The sequence below is a fragment of the Pieris napi genome, chromosome 13, assembly GCF_905475465.1.
Source record: "Pieris napi chromosome 13, ilPieNapi1.2, whole genome shotgun sequence".
In the NCBI taxonomy this organism is placed as follows: Eukaryota; Metazoa; Arthropoda; class Insecta; order Lepidoptera; family Pieridae; genus Pieris; species Pieris napi.
Genome location: NC_062246.1, coordinates 7,883,851 through 7,901,085, shown reverse-complemented (window position 1 = coordinate 7,901,085; position 17,235 = coordinate 7,883,851). Strand labels below are relative to the sequence as shown.

Genomic DNA, 17,235 nt, shown 5'->3' with positions numbered 1-17,235 from the left:
ACAACGCCCTGTTGTCAATTTATGTATCTTTAAATAACCTTTATATTATATAGTCTGTGGACCTTGAATCTTGACTAAAATGCCCTACAATTTGTCAAATTTTCAAAATATGAAGTGATCTTTTGTGATTTTTATGTTGATTGTGTAATATATTTGCTATTATAATTGTTTTAATTTATAAACCAATCAACTAGAGTTGTCTTTCTTTATACATATTATTAACCGGCTTAGAAAATGAATTATTAGACAGAAGGAAGTAACCCAAACCTTGTATTGGTTATTATGGTATATTAACGCTGTTATTAAGCAAAGAAAGAGTTGTAATTATGTCTAGAATATTAAATCATCGAATGAGGTATGTTTAAATGTCATTGCTCTTTATGAAAGTATTTATTATCATCAAACTTTAGGTTAATTCACTTAACCTCGCCGTTTCAGATCTAGTCTAAGAAGACCCTCTTCATGGTCATGTGTAGACAAACGAGCTGTCGCTTTCTCTGTATGGACTGGGCGTAGTGTACTTTTACACAAGCCACTAGACAGTTACCAGATACCAAGACGAAGATATGGCATGCTTATTGCCCGGGCAGTTCGAGGGGTGTTAAAAATCAGATATTTATTACTTGGAGGCGCTGTTGGAGGAGGAATGACTTTAAACAAGGTAAAATTAAAATTGCTTTATTTCTTAAAAACATTTTTTTAATCAATTGTTTTGTCAATACAATTTTGCCGGGTAAAACTGATATCTTATATATATATATCTACTTTATAAACAATGAAAATGCAATTGACTAAATAAATAATTGGAAATAGTAATTTTTATTGAGTTAAGTTGATAACAAGTCAGAGATACAATATATTTATTTCAGAAATATGTGGAATGGAAAGATGGACTTCCAGAAATGGGATGGTTGAATGATTTATTGCCAGATAATGAACAATGGGATAAATTCACCACAACACTCTTAGATGCTAAAGAAAAAATTGGGGATCAGTTTCAAATTGGTAAGTTCCTCTAATATATTTTTATGTCTTTAAACTAAAACTTAAAGACTTTTGGAAGACTCAAGATCACTTGCTTTGGTAGTAATAGGCTTTAGATGTAGTAGTGTGTTAATGTTTACCACATCCTTAATTTATTGTTATACCATCTTATTACCATACTCCCATAAGCCTGCTCATATAGACAATTGTGCTCTGTTTATATAGAGAATTTTGTGATTTCTTCTTACTATGACTGTAATGATACTTTCATGAGGGGCTGCGATGGCTCAGTAACATATATTCTTCATCCGCTCCAATATGTGATGTGTTTTTTGTCACCCTATATACCTCTGTCTCATTGCACTTGCTCAGTTGTGGTTAAACAGTAGGTGTGCCACTGACGCTGTCGATACACTCAGATCCGAGGTTGCGAGAGGCTGGTGCAGTCAGGGCTGCAGAACTCAGGGAGTGGCTGGCGCAAAGATATGAAGATGCAGTGGCTGCTGCTGCTGTAAATAATGCTACCAGCAGTATTGGTAAGATTTATTTGTTTGATTCAGTTTGTTAATTTACTGAGACTGATCACCTCTATATATATTTAAAATAAATCTTCATAGGTCTATGAATTTATTTTTTACTTTTAAAAATTTCTAATTCTAAAATCTGTTATAAATTTAACATTGATAAAGTCTTTAATAATACAGAAATAAATTTTAATATTTTTTAAATTTCAGAACCAGCTCCTAAAATAGTCAACAATTTACAAAGTCGACCAGCACCAATGTCAGCCAAATCATCTAACACCGACGAAACTGCTGCTTATGGTGTGTATATTTTTTCTAGATTTTTTTTCTAAAGATATAGATAATATTTTATTTGATAAATAAATAAAAGAATTCTGTCATATGAAAATATATCATATCTTTTCTTTAAACAACTTTATGTTTTGTATATTTACAATACTGATTTTTGATGCTATTCTTACAGAGCGCCGCGTTCACGCTTTGCAAGAGGAAGTGCTATCACTACAGGCACGTTATCAGCGCGAGTTACAAAGACTGGAGCAAGAAAATAGAGAACTCAGACAACAAAATATGTTGTTGAGGCAAGGCAGACAACCATCAACTAAAAAGATGAAAGTGAGACTTAGAGTTTTTTTTGACGGCACCACAAATCGACTTAGTATATATACGTATATTCTGTAAACTATATAGTAAGGCCACGTTCACACGGCGATTATTTTCCCGTATACCGTATACGGTATACGAGATTTTATCGAATAGAGTAGTGACAACAAAATATATATGAAAACTTAAAAATTGTTTGTACACGGCGTTTATACTGGAAAATCTCGTGTTCGAGAAATATATTTTACCGTATACCGTGCGAAGTTGTCACCGGAAACGCCGCGACTCGAAACGATTTTATCGAATACGACACGCAGTGGCGCTTATGTTCATGTTGTCTCGTTCACACGACTCGCCCATTCGAGAATCGTACGTACTCGCACGCGTGGCCTACAGTTGCCCTTGTGCGTTGCATCAGTCGGTTGTCAATATGGAGGACAGAATTCCAATATTGATCGAGGATTTTATTTCCTTGATCGAAAAAAAAAAATGGTCGCCGTGTGAACGTGGCCTAACGCTGCCGCATTTCATAACGTAAAGAGTTTTTGTTATATGGAGAGAAATTTCTATGGACAAGTAATTTAAAGAGTTTGATGTTAAGTTATGTGTTATTTAGGCTGTATTATTAGTATAAATATTTGATGGATCCCATTCAGCTTATTGCCTAAAAGTTATAGCGATTTTATTTACATTCTATGTTCCAGCGTTCCCTAATTGATATGTACTCATCTGTCTTGGATGAGTTGGCGGACTGGGATTCTGGTGAAGCAGGCAGATTGCCTAGAGTAGTTGTGGTAGGTGATCAGTCTGCTGGCAAGACTTCAGTTCTGGAGATGCTGGCTCAGGCCAGGATTTTTCCAAGGGGAGCTGGAGAAATGTGTACCAGGTAAATTATAAGTTTACGGGGTATTTAAAAAAACATTTTATTTTATAATTTTTATTAAGCTTCGTTATATTAAACATTGTCAAAATATCAACTGTTTAAATTAAACCGAACCTTCTACAAATTATACATATATTCAAAAATATATTTATTTTGACAACAAAAATAATTTTAATTCCGTTAATTTTGAATGTCATAGTGCAGTGGAAGAGATAAAATATGTTTCTTTACAGAGCACCAGTAAAAGTAACATTGTCGGAAGGGCCTTACCACGTGGCACAGTTCAACGACTCGTCTCGCGAATTCGATCTCAATAAGGAAGCCGATCTTGCTGATCTACGAAAGTAAGTGGAAACAGTCATAGTATCTTATTATTCATATCACTATAAACATTAACGATTACAGTGAATAACCTAAATAATATTATTTTTAATTAAAAAAACAAAGTCATCATCAAAAGAAATTTACTTTATGTAGCTGGTCTATTGTTTATAATCAGTTGTTTAAAATTATTTATTTTATTTATTTATTTATTTATTAACACTTTGTTGCAAAAAACAATAAATCAAACACAATACAAAAAAAATTACAAGGGATGCGGGCGGCCTTATCGCTAATAAGCGATCTCTTCCAGGCAACCCTAGTTAAAGAAAAAACTAAAAAAACAAAAAATTAGTTAATAAAAAGTATTGTGTAGTAGAAATGTCGTATAACCACATTGTATTTAATAATATTTATATTTCCACAGAGAAGTTGAGCTGCGTATGCGCAATAGCGTTCGTGGTGGTCGTACAGTGTCCAACCAACAGATCGCCATGTCTGTGAAGGGACCTGGTATACCCCGTATGGTGTTGGTTGATTTGCCCGGAGTAATATCTGTAAGTATAGAACAAAAAAAAAATATTATACAGTAGTGAAATCAAAATTGGTACTGTTTTTTAATGACTTTGACTATTATTTTTATATATTTAACCGTACAATTTCAGACTCAAACGGTGGATATGGCATCTGATACCCGAGAGGCGATCAAAGAAATGACCAAGCAGTACATGGACAATCCTAATGCTATTATACTCTGTATACAGGTACTTGATTCATTAGTTTTGATACTTTTTAAGGACACCAATAATTCAAAGACTTCTATTTTACTAAACCTTCACCTGAGAGTCTTTCCTTTTTCTATATTTTTATAATGAAACTCACAAATACCGCTGCTACCTATTTGAAAAATAATTCTTAAGATCGGTTCTGTAGATCCTGAGATTACTTCCTACAACCTCTCAAACCGTACCTCTTTTTAATATCAGTAGAGATTTGGAATTTAGAATGCAAATGTGACACCATTTATATAAACCTCTTAAATAACTGAATCGAATTTGGTGAATTTTTTTGCAAAATTTGCCAATATGATATGAATAAATTTTATTGAAATATAAAAAGATTTAAATTACTAAAAAATATGATAGAATTTAGTGCTTAAATAATTTATTTTCAAATTCCTTGTCCTCAATTATGGTTACCCCTTTTTATTTACCTAGGATGGCTCAGTTGACGCTGAACGAAGCAATGTGACCGACTTAGTATCATCCTGTGATCCGTCTGGAAAGAGGACTATCTTTGTTCTCACGAAGGTTGACCTTGCTGAAGAGAATTTGGCTAACCCCAATAGAGTGAGTTACCATAAATTAACAATATATTATATTTTATTCAAGATTATTATAGTGATTCAATCCGTGCCGTATAATATAAATTTAGAATTAAATACTGTAAAATTATTAACTAGTTTTAATCCAGTTATAGTTTCTTTTAACAATATTAATTAACATATGTTTTTTTAAAGTTTTACTATAATTATGGTTAACGATTTTTCTGAAAGTTCAGTTCAAGTGTGGTTCTTACGAATCTTCATTAGCAAATATTAGTTTTAATTACTTAACCTTAGACCGGGTCAAAAATTTCAGGTAAAATATTTTTAATAAATTAAACTACTGGTTAATCTAAAGTTATCCCTAAACTGTATAACCGACAGGGTTGGAAAATTTGTTTGAAGGGTTTTTTTTGTTATAATTACCAAAGTATTTTTAGGTTTTAACAATTTTATGTTCTTTTTGGTAGATTCGACGTATTTTGGAAGGCAAATTGTTCCCAATGAAGGCACTCGGATACTACGCGGTGGTGACTGGCAGAAGCAGGAAGGATGACTCCATACAAAGCATCCGCGAATACGAAGAGAGATTCTTCAGATCTTCTAAATTATTTAAGTAAGTAACAGTTATCTTAAATCATTAACGTTAAATTTAAAAGATAAGAGGTTATATGACATAAAGGTCAGGAAAGTATTTGAAAACTGGTCTACCATTGTAAGAAGAAACTTTGTAAAGAGACTGTTGTATTTATTTATTTATCAACTAAGACATGACAAAAGCATCACAAATACAAGATATAAAGAAAGATAGGATTTAATTCTTATAAAAGTATGAGTAACACAACAACTAAAAGAAAAAGAAAGCAATAATAGACCCGAAAATGTAAACAATTGCAATTTCCAATCAATTTGTAGTATACACACAAAACAATTAAAACAACTACATATTTTAAAAGGCGCTTGAAAGCACGTAAATGCACGAAAACATATCAACTTTGAATAACTGATAGAGAATATATATATATATATATAACTAGCTGACCCGGCAAACGTTGTTTTGCCATGTATATTATTTCTAAGAAACGTTGATCGTAGATAGAGGGTAGATGAAAATTGAGTTTTATATATTTTTTAATGTTGTATCATAAAAAAATTAAAACAGAATTTTTTATCTATAATAATATAACAATTAAGGGGTTAACATTTAGGGGGATGAAAAATAGATGTTGTCCGATTCTCAGACTTACTGAATATGCATAAAAAAATTCATAAGAATTGGTCGAGCCGTTTCGGAGGAGTATGGGAACGAACATTGTGACACGAGAATTTTATATATTAGATATTAACATTAATTTAACTGTTTTTTTTTTTAAATAATGTTCGTCTATAGCTTTTGAACCATTTTTCATTACATCCGTGGTCGTATTTATTATATACCCGATATATAAACAAATTTAAAGACTAATTACAATTTATTTTATAATAGAGATGGAATGGTAGCGGCCGGTCAAGTGACTACCCGCAATTTGGCGTTGGGCGTGGCCGAGTGCTTCTGGAGGATGGTGAGAGACTCTGTGGAACAACAGGCGGATGCGTTCAAAGCGATGCGATTTAATCTAGAGAGCGAATGGAAAAATACGTTCCCACGGTAAGTAAATTTGTTCACGAAGTACCCACATAAAATTTTAAATGTTTCCTTTTTCTTGCCGCTGATGATGCTTATAAAGTTAAAATAGTTGTTAAATGATTTAAATATTAATTATAATACATATAAATAATTTGTATTTATACAACTGAGGCAGATTTTCCAAATGGCATTGCATCCCTTACATATAATATATTTTTGAAATAGATTTTACTTTAGTTATTATATAATATTTCATTTTTACTTGCATTTATTTTTGGGTTTTTGGCATTGCCTAAGTATTTTTATCCTTATTAGGGTTGTCTAAAAGAAATCGCTTGTTAGCGATAAGGCTGCCCGTTGCATCTCTAATAAGAATAACGATACGTGTTTTAACTCTACTTTTAATGTAACTAAGTTTTAATAAATAAAAAATTAAATCTTTTGCGTTAACTAACTAACTCATAACATCATTGTTATTGTTTTCTACTATTCCTTTTTCAATAACGTACTAGATCTGCCTTGTGATTCTGTAACTCACAGTTTCGAATTCACACAGCAAAAAAATGACTGCTCTACGACTGAATTGAGCGCGACCGCCGCCTTGAAAACCGCTGTGTCAATTTGAAAACTGAGTTACAGAATCGCAAGGCTGGTCTAGTGAATGAGCCAGACCCAACTTCACCTAATAATGAAATCGATTTTAAGCGTATCAATTCGCTTCCTTACAGCCAACGTGAACTGGACCGTGATGAGTTGTTCGAACGTGCGCGTGCAGAATTGCTGGACAAGTCTGCAGAATTGTCGGGTGTACCAGCCGCAGCCTGGGAAGCCCGGCTCCAAAAAGCCTTATGGGCCGCGGCCGCGCAGAGAATATTTGCTGGGATATATCTACCAGCAGCAGCGAATGCTAGCGAAGACGTTGGTATGTTGATAACTGAAAACTAGTTAATTCAGCTTAAGATGTTAGATTCTTATTTGTGATAATTTTTTAAAGTTAGCTTTCTCAGTCTACTTATTCTGGAAACCGAATCCACAGGCTATACTCAATATAAAATATAAATATTCACTTTTGAATCAAAAGTGTCCATTTTTGAATTGACATTTAAAATTTGAGAATATTGTTTCACAGCTCTTCATATATTAAGATTCAAAAATATGGACCAAAATACTTACATATCAGCTTAAACACTTGTGCTTAATGATTTACAAGTATAGCATGACCATGACCCATTATTGGAGGTTGGGAAGAAAATATTTAAAAACATTTTCATGAAAAATATTATTAATCTAATAAAAAGGAATCGCAAAATATGTTGTTAAGCTTAAAACTCAAAGACGGCTAGACCAATTTGAGTATTTTTTATTTATAACTTGATCTTTGAGAAAAGAACTCTGGAGAGAAAAATGTCACGGAAATCCTAAATCCCAGTTTTCTTTTTCTACTTTTCTGAACGCGAACAGTCTTTATGGGGTAGCATAGTAAAATGTTCCATATGTTGGTATGGAGCTACTAAAAAGGTAGGCTAAGTAAAAAAATCATATTAAGGTGAAAAAAGTTTATTACCAGTTCTTCTCTTCCGTTTTACGCCCTTGATTTGAGAACTGGCAGTATCGTAAAATTAGGAGCATTTAATTTATATTTCTTTTTTTGACGTTCATAAGTTTCCATTGAGTTACGTACATAAATAAATTATTTTTGACTTGACTAAACTAAGTTGGCGAAAGCAGCTAGTAATTAATAAATATTTCTAGATATGCATGTTCTACTTCAAGTCAAATACAAGCATCCGAAAAGTGGTGATACTTCGCAAATATGGCTTGACCCCTTTGATATTGATTTTAGTAAGAAATACACACGAAGTATTTATAGATTTTTTTACAATCATACAAAACGTTACTTCAGTTTAGTAGCTGATAAATGGCGCAGTAATTAACTAGAAATAAAACAGTGGTTATTGTGTATTTTAGAATCATTTAGTGTAAAAATAGGTTTATAAAATGCTATTAATTATGCCCTTTGTGTTTGACAAGTTCTATTTTTCTCTCATAGTTTTGTAGTTAATTAACTTTGTAACAAAATTCTACAAAATGTATTTGATTCATTATTCCATATAATACTCTTAACAGTAAATACTTTAACCCACTCCAAAAGGACGTCATAATTTTGATTAGTATGTTATTTATATACTTATACTATATACTTATATAGCTTGTCTAACAATTTCACGAAAACTTAATGTATCGAATTAAATTAATCCTTTTTAATTTAACTATCAGGTATATTCTAACTTAGGGAACAGTCCCTAGTTTCATGAAAATCCGTTTAGTAGTTATTGAGATATAAATGAAATCGGTTTAATTTTTGACTTTTATTTCAAGATAAATTCAATACATCGGTGGACATTAAACTTCGGGAATGGGCGGAAAATGAACTGGCCACCCTCTCCATACAAGCTGGGCGACAGGCGTTACGCGAGGAGTTCAGTGAACTTATGTCCAAATCTTCCGATTCCGACGCTATCTATGAACCAGTGAAGAAGGCTGCTGTGGATGAAGCCTTATCTAGACATCAGTGGGAAGAAAGGGCTCAGGACGTAAGTGGGGTTTGAAAGATTCCTTTGACAGAGTTTGATTTAAGCTAAATTTATTAATTTGAAGAACAAATATGATTTGAATTTGATAGTCAAATCTTCAGTAATGTTGATCTACGAATGTATAAGTTTTAAAAAAACGGCCTTAGCTATTGGATTTTCAAATTTAATGCACCATACATTAGCTAATATAAAACTTCATTTCTATGATATGTTAAGATTTCTAAATAAGTATCCCATATGTCAATTGTAATGAATTTTTACACAGTTCACGTTAAGCCTCGTTTCTGAATCTTAGCGCGCGTTCAACTCTACATTCAACGTGCACATTCACATTCACGAGCGTGTAAACGGTACGCCCGAGCCCGTGAACGCGCCTGTGAACGTGAATGCCGCGAATCGGGCAAGTGTCGGTTTCTTGGCAAAGTTCAAAGGATGAATGTGCGGGCGCCCGGTGACTGTTTACACGCGCGCAGGCAGTCAGTCTCTCCCGCGCTTTCGCGACGAGTGGATCTTCATTCAACGTTGCTAAGAAAGTCGCTACGATCGGAGATTACAACATGGCGGAATATAATAATGCACGGCGCGCGTGTGAACGTAGCATTACACTTAAAACCAAACCAAAATATACATCTAACTTTATCAAAAAAAAAGAAAATTGACGCTACAACCTTTTTAGGTCTGGGCATTAGATTTATGTATCATGATCATTTGTCAATCTAATAGGCATTCCGGTGATCAGTCTCCTGTGCCTGACACACGTCTCCGCCATTTGGAACTATGGCAAGCCGGTTTCCTCGCGATCTTTGCCAATTCCAATTTGATTTTATAACACGAAGAACAATATTTTGATTTCGAAAGGACATTTGGCTTTTATTTAGTTTCAAATTGAAGACAAATTGAGTATTTGTTTCATATTAAAGTGTTATCAATTCTAGGTCCTGCGTGTACTGCAAGTAAATGCGCTTCAAGATAGGTGCGTGGCTTCGCGTGGTGAGTGGGACTCGGCTGTATCTCTTATGGAAGACGCGCTCAAGGAGCGACTTAAGACCACCGAAGAAGACCTCAAGTCACTTGCAGGTTTGAAATAGCCTTAATATGATTAATATAACGCAAAAGTGCTACAACCCCCCCTTTTTGGTCGGTGGTAAAAAAGGAATGAATAGTGAAAACATTATATAAGTACTACTTTTGTTTTTTAAAGTTAAACTAATTTGTAAAGATAATGTTTAATTATATGGAAAATACTCACAATATAATACTTTTAATATTATGTTATATATATATATATAATAATATAATACATAGTATGTATATAAAATGGGTTATGCTTAAAAGAAGTATTAAGAATATCCATAGCGCTAAATCACCTGCATCATGAGCACACCCCACATAACACACCTCACCTCACTTTCACACCATCATACAACACAGCGGAATTACGTCTTAAATAATTTCTATACATTTTCCTTTCTTAAAATTTTAAACCTTTTTGTATATATTATTATGTATTCCACCTTTTTTGTGAATTGTTATATATAATTTATGATAGTTGTAGGATTACGAAATAAATAAATATTAGTTTTAAATTTGTTGAATTTGTTTGGTGGACAGAAAAACTGTTTATGTTTTGGCGCGTCTAAACGGGCCATGTTTTGCTGCAATTGATGGCTGCAATACTGTAGCCGGCAACATTGCAAACAATAGCAGCCACACTGCAATATTGCAGTAATGTCCCGGCCATATAGCCAAACATGTTTTGTATAGCCACATATGGCCAATGTTGCCCCGATGGGTGGCCGGACGATCGCTAGGCTATCGAATTCAACTGCAATATTGCACAGCCAGTTCTCTTGTTGTTTCAGTCACTCTCTTTGTTATGGCATAGTGTATCGTTTTCTACGCGACATGACGTTTGCTTTGAGTGAAGTGTGCCTGTTGCTTTATTCTGTGTTTTGCGATCAGCTGTATTTGACGTTAGATTACTACGCAAAAATGACTACTTTTGACATTCTAGTTCTTGAATAATTTATTATCAAGACTTATTTCTAGACTCAAATTGTCTACAGTTTCACGCCTATTTAAGTAAGGTCGAATCCACAATCTCTTCTTTTTCTGTTTCTTTTTTAAAACAATATAAGCTGCTGCGACAAGTGTGATTTCGTCAGCCATTGTTGCCGGTTTGTGTAGCCCGTTTAGGAGTCTGCATCATGGGCATCATTCATTCTTCATCATTCAATCATTAGAAATACTATTGCAGACATATTGCAATATAACACATTACCCAGCCATAGATTGTTCGGCCTTCAGCTGCATTAAAATATTTTTGTAATGGCCGGGCAATTAGTGGCCAACAGTGCAGCCATCAATTGCAGCAAAACATGGCCCGTTTAGACGCGCCATTTCTACCACACTATTGTAAACGTCTTTGACTATTAAATTATGTATTGATTACAAAAATCTAAAGATTTCTACATTTATGAATTAATAAGTTAATTACGCAGAACAGGTCACTGCTACGATACACAGAATACACACTTAATACTGTTTAATTTGTTGAAAATTTTATTATTGTAATAGTGCCATTTAAAACTGGCAACACAGTACTAAAACTTGGCTAGATTCTCATTTAAAGGTTAATTGTCGATATGGTAATACTAATTTCTAGCATATTCTAGGTCCCGGTTTCCGAGAGCGCTGGCTGTATTGGCAATCGAGTAGCGAAGAACAGAACAGACGTAGTGAAGTGAAGTCGGAGTTGGAGCGCCTCGGCTCTAGCAGGCCCAATCTCTCGTACGATGAAGTGGTAGCTGTGAGGGATAATTTGAGGCGGCGAGGCGTCGACACCGATAACGAGTATATACGGGAGACGTGGAAACCTATTTATTTAAAGTAAGTTTTTATTACCTTTTCTCTCTTTAAAAATAAAATAGGGGGCCTCATAGCCTAGCGGTCTTATTAAGTGGCAGCTAGGTGAGGGGTACTGGGTTCGATTCCCGGTTCGAGGGCAAACTTTAATTTAATTTAAATTTGTTCTCGGGCCTTGGGAGGGTTGTGCGGTACCGGGCGAGTGCCTAAACCGTACATGGAGGACACGGTCGAATTTCTAAAGACAAGCACGAATTATAAAAAATCCTATACTTGACGTTGGCTAATGCACAAATCGTGCCAGAGCCATTAAAAAAATATATATACATATATGTGTATTATGGAACATAAGATACAGGTATCACTTATTCCACGTAATTAAATTTGAATCGGTAGGCATCCCTACTCATCGACAAAGAAGACAGAGGGTGTAGGCCGAGAGAAAAAGCCGGCGTAAAAAACTCTTTGTACTCTTTTAAAATATCAAATCATCAAACAACACTTATTTTAAAACAAATATCGCAAATTAATTAGAAGTTAATTAGCACTAGTCCTAGGCCCTTTTATAAACTAGATAATCGTTAACTTTATAGTAAGCAAGCAGTTTGGTGAGTACGAAATTATAAACCCTTTTTTTATTTACCCTGGATACTTTGGAAGTCAATTTCTGTTGTCAAAACTAAGTTTTGATACTGGCCGTTTCTTGTATAGGAACTAAATTCCAACATATTCGTTTTTATAAGGATAGATGACCACACTTACAGGTCTTTAATTATTGTAGAAATCCAACGTTTTTTGTTATTTTGTTTCTCATTGATGTATAGGTCGGTTATCGAAAACTGGCGCGTTCACAGGATTCACACTAATGCAATTTCATTATACAGTATGTTTAAAAATATGACTTTTTGCCAAGGTAATATTTTAGTCTACTCTGGTTTTAGTAAGGGGCAACCCACCCAGGGTTGTAAATAAATAAAAATGTGTCAAATACATATAAATATTATGTGCATACGAGGGTGGATCCAAAAGTTCTAATCCCGACCAAGAACATAAAAGAGTAGTTTGTGTAAATAATTTTTCATTTTTCGACATAAGTCCCATCTAGCTCAACACACTTCACTTTTACTTCACTAACTATTCTTTCAATACTCCTCTTAGAAACCCCAGTCGCATCTGATGTCAAATTAAAAATAACATTTTTTCATTAAACTTTTTTTATTAAGATGCTTAAAATAATTAAAAATATTGTGCACCATTTCATGAGATTGTCCTGGTAATGTTTGAAAAAAGATCAACATGTACATTAAAGATCAACGTAAACAGTAGCAACAGCAGAACAATAACTGTCTCTTTTATACTCATAAGCTTGACCGAGCGCGAGAGAGACGGACAGTCTTTTCATGATGCATATTCAATTTGACATAACGCCTCGCTCTTATTCACAGACACTACACAAGCACAAAGTGTGAATGTGTTGAAGCCGCCAGCTTTAGATAACATACCTATCTTTACCTTACTCTAGCTTAAAACTTATTTTTCCAAAATCTTTAAATATTCAAGATTTTCTTATGCCCTTTTAGAACTGCTATACTGCAGATTGAAAATAGTTTCTATCATATTTTTTCGATTTACAATCATTAGATAAACGTTAATGTTTAATTTTTTATAATATTGTCGTATTTATTGCAGTAACAATATTTTAATAAATTTTAAAACCATATTCTGTAATACAGACAATTCCTACAACGTGCATTATCACGAGCGAGGGACTGTCGCAAGAGTTTCTATCTGTACACGCAACAGAATGGTACTGGGGTGAGTTTCTTATACAATATTTGCTATTCTGATCTTTATAGATATTATAGGTGATCAATCTGACATCGATTTTTGGGCCTTTATACAGCGAAAGTAAACAGGCATGTTTACTTGTGTTAATTGCGCCGAAATAAACATCAATTTCAGCATAGCAAGGGTTCGAACGCACCAAGTCAGGTTTAAGATTGGGCAGATTTGAATTTGTGTGCGCTAATATTATTAATTTAATCCGTTATCGTGTTAGCGTCTTGTTATCACTATAAATTAAGGGCGTAGTCGTCGCGATGTTTGCTACTGATATGTTTTTTTGTTGAATCCTAATCAATTCCATATGTGGGGCAGGGATGGCTGCACCTATTAAGAAGCGTCGTATACAATAAAGTAGTTTGCCATTAAGAGAAGTGGCTGTTATTTTGCCAGTTCTTCTACCTTCTAGTCGAATATATAGAAATTGGAGACATTTTTTAAATTATTAATGTGTAATTAAACCTAATATTTCAGAAGGAATGCTGTGAAGTAGTGATGTTCTGGCGGGTTCAAAGCGCACTGCGGACTACGGCGAATGCTTTAAGGCAACAAATTGGTAATCGGGAGGCTGGTCGACTGGACCGGGAACTGAGGGAGGTTCTGGACGAGGTAAGTTTTGGTGCCTTTTAAACGAGATGTTAGAGTCAAAAATAAGACCCACAGAGCCTTGGTAATGAAGAAATAGTCCACAGATTTGGGTGAAGGATGCTTTTAACAGAGCGCATGGTTTCTGAGGAGATGACAAATAATTTGAATAGCGCCTCAGTAATCAAGATTTGGCCGTTTATTATTTTGTATATGTCACCGTAAAATTGTAGATAGATTATTATTGATTACCTACTTAGAAATGAATAAATAATTGATGTCAATATTCTTGAAGCGCATTCATTTTATGTGACTGATACCCGTGTTTTATTCCTAACTCTATGGACATAGAACGGTCTACTATAAAGCCGACCAATCAGGGACAGCCTTCGGACAGTTAACAATTTTAATATGGTAATTTGACGGTTTCACTTCGATAGATTACAATTTACCGAATAATAATACGTTAAATTGTAAGCAGTGCGTTGAGGTTCACAATCTTTCGACACTTCACAATCTCGCGAGATAGATTACAATCTAACGGTACAATTTTACGTTGACATAGAAATCATATCAAAGGAATATCACGATAAATTGGTGGACTAACTTTAACGGGGTAGCAAAAATATGATAAAAGATCTTTCACTATAGTGAAGAGTTTTTTTTTAATAAAATAATTATTTCAGATGTCGTCTGATGCAGATATGAAGAAAAAACTACTCTCTGGTAGACGAGTTGAACTCGCTGAAGAATTGAGTGAGTATTTTCAATCACGCAACTTGAACGCGTGAATTTTTTGTATTGTATATGCAAATAAAAAAAAATGTGTGCGTGTACTAGGTGTACACACGTAAGAAGTGAAACTTCTTTATGACCTTATTTTTCATAAAATGATCTACTATATGCAACTTTACAGAAATTGGTTAAATATAGTTTTTGAATTTGAATATTACTATCATTGTTATCATTATTATATATTTTTGTTATTAATGGCTTCGAATCTCCTCGGATCAACCGTGGTAGGGACAAGAAAAAGATGGCGCGTAACCGAAAAACGTGACGATTTGCTACAAAATTTCTCCCATACATCGATAAAGAAGTTTCACTTCAATAAATGATGCATTATCTGAGTAATAGGTTAATAGGAATGAATATAGCTTAAATGTTTTTTTTTAATTTAAAAAGGACTTATCTGACATCTTCATCAGGTTTAAGAAATGTATCTCGTAATTGATATTAAATTACGATAGTGTAATCCAAGGTGTGAAAATTCTAAACCGCGTACACTGCGAAAACTATTGACAATAGAGCTAAGTGATGTATAACAATTTTATAGAAGACATCCATATCCACGTAAAAGTCTGCAATACCATAATATGTCTAACAAAAAAAAATGCGGGTGAAACCGCAGAGCTAGTTATAACATATGTTTTTACTACATTTTACTAATCAATGTTTTTCATTACTAACTGTAGAAAACATAGAAGTTTACATATTTACATTATAATACACTTAAATATATCTTCAAATAATGATTTTCTTTGCAGAACGCGTGCGACATGTTCAAGAGAAACTGGAGGAATTTATTGAGGCGTTAAACAAAGAGAAATAAGCGTAGATAGATATTAATTTATTTGAAACTGCATTTCATTGACTTCGAAACTATTAAACTTGTAAATAGGTCATGAATTTGCGTATTATATATATAACTACCAAATAATACGCAATCTAGATATTGCATAACAGGAATTGTCGGCTTCAGAATTATTTCATAGCAATAAACTTAGTTTTAATCCAAAATATCACCTTACTACAAATGAATTTCTATGTTTACATTAAATCTTATGAAATATATAATTAGAATATTTTCTGTGATCATGTTTTTCCTATAAAACCTAGTCATTTTGCAGAATAAAATGATTAATTCATGAAATAGGTTTAGAACCCTTTTCTCGTTATAAGTTTGGAAACTTACTCTTAACTCTGCTTTAGTCAGTTTATTGAATATTTATTATATGACACAGGTCAATGAAATGCAGGGTATTTCAAGTCGACTTAATAATAATTGTTAAATAAATCTAACCTAGTGCCAGATAGTGCGCCTGAGGCTGTGACGTCACTATTATTCTTATAGTACAGTACCCGGCCATTCGCAAGTCGCATCGTGCTTTAGAAAGAGATACTCAGCTAGCTTAGGCTTCGTATAGCGTCGTCTCTTTCTCTTAATAGTTACCGTACTGTTAGTGTTTTGTGTGACAGAGATGACGCTCTACAAAGCGAGTATCTCTTTCTAAAGCACGATGCGACTTATAAATGGCCTGGTACTGTACATAGTATTTCATACTAAATCTTATAAAACTTTGATTATAAAAATCAATACAATTATTCATTAGCAGAAGCTTCTCATTGGTCTGTACTGGATCCTTAAAAGTACTACACGATGGGCATAATGCACTAACACTACTCCTGTGGAATTTATCTATATATCTTTATGTTTGGCTTCTCTCTTGTTTATAGCCTATACTTAATTTGTTATATTTATTTCATTTTAAAGTTTATGGCCATAGCGAAGGTAGCCATTTTCAAAACATGTTTCTTTCTAAATTATTGTTACTGTTCATAAAGTTGTATTTGCGAGCTTGTGTTGATTTTGTAATTGCTTAACATGAGTAAGAAGTTTTTAAACCACTATAAGGCTTTTTTAAACGTTTGTTTTAAAGTCGACTTGAAAGCGTATCTCATAGTAAATATTGTGTAGTTTACTATAGAATGTATATAGGTTGCATATGTTTGTCAGCTCGCATGTATTGTTACTTACGACTCCATAAGTTATATTTTTAATAAAATGTTGCACAAAATTAGAAACATATTTTTATTTAGATTATCTTAACCAACATAATAGTAAAATTACAGTTACACTGTAAACTTTCTACATATATTTTAGTTAAGGCATAACAAGTTAAATACTTCATTTGTAACACTAAATTTATAACCATTATTATTATTATCATCTTTTTTTAAACTAATTTAAACATGTACCACGTAATAATTGTTTTCTAGTTACCCACAACACAGGGCCTCCC

At 33.5% G+C, this 17,235-nt stretch overlaps 1 protein-coding gene across 4 annotated transcripts; it reads left to right on the top strand.

Annotated features, from left to right (window-relative positions):
* Positions 1–61: 61 nt before the first annotated feature.
* On the top strand, positions 62–17,019 carry LOC125055138 (dynamin-like 120 kDa protein, mitochondrial). Of its 4 annotated transcripts, none has more exons than XM_047657408.1 (21): positions 62–355; positions 439–661; positions 870–1,005; positions 1,404–1,520; positions 1,719–1,808; positions 1,972–2,123; positions 2,816–2,997; positions 3,228–3,338; positions 3,743–3,872; positions 3,981–4,079; positions 4,533–4,664; positions 5,110–5,255; positions 6,126–6,287; positions 6,995–7,188; positions 8,646–8,860; positions 9,796–9,937; positions 11,536–11,749; positions 13,459–13,540; positions 14,042–14,176; positions 14,839–14,908; positions 15,700–17,019. In XM_047657408.1, the coding sequence occupies exons 1-21, from the start codon at positions 327–329 to the stop codon at positions 15,762–15,764; spliced, it is 2,826 nt and encodes a 941-aa protein (XP_047513364.1). In that variant the 5' UTR covers positions 62–326; the 3' UTR covers positions 15,765–17,019. The 4 variants fall into 4 exon arrangements, with proteins under 4 accessions (XP_047513364.1, XP_047513363.1, XP_047513362.1 ...); XM_047657407.1 differs by having other exon boundaries at positions 1,374–1,520; XM_047657406.1 differs by having other exon boundaries at positions 1,371–1,520.
* Positions 17,020–17,235: the final 216 nt, after the last annotated feature.

Bases quoted from the DNA above. Each gene is read 5' to 3' on its own strand.
- LOC125055138 (XM_047657406.1), top strand. From the start codon at position 327: ATGTCTAGAATATTAAATCATCGAATGAG. The intron at 662-869 runs GTAAAATTAAAA...TATTTATTTCAG, and splicing joins GAGGAATGACTTTAAACAAG to AAATATGTGGAATGGAAAGA. The intron at 4,080-4,532 runs GTACTTGATTCA...TTATTTACCTAG, and splicing joins CTATTATACTCTGTATACAG to GATGGCTCAGTTGACGCTGA.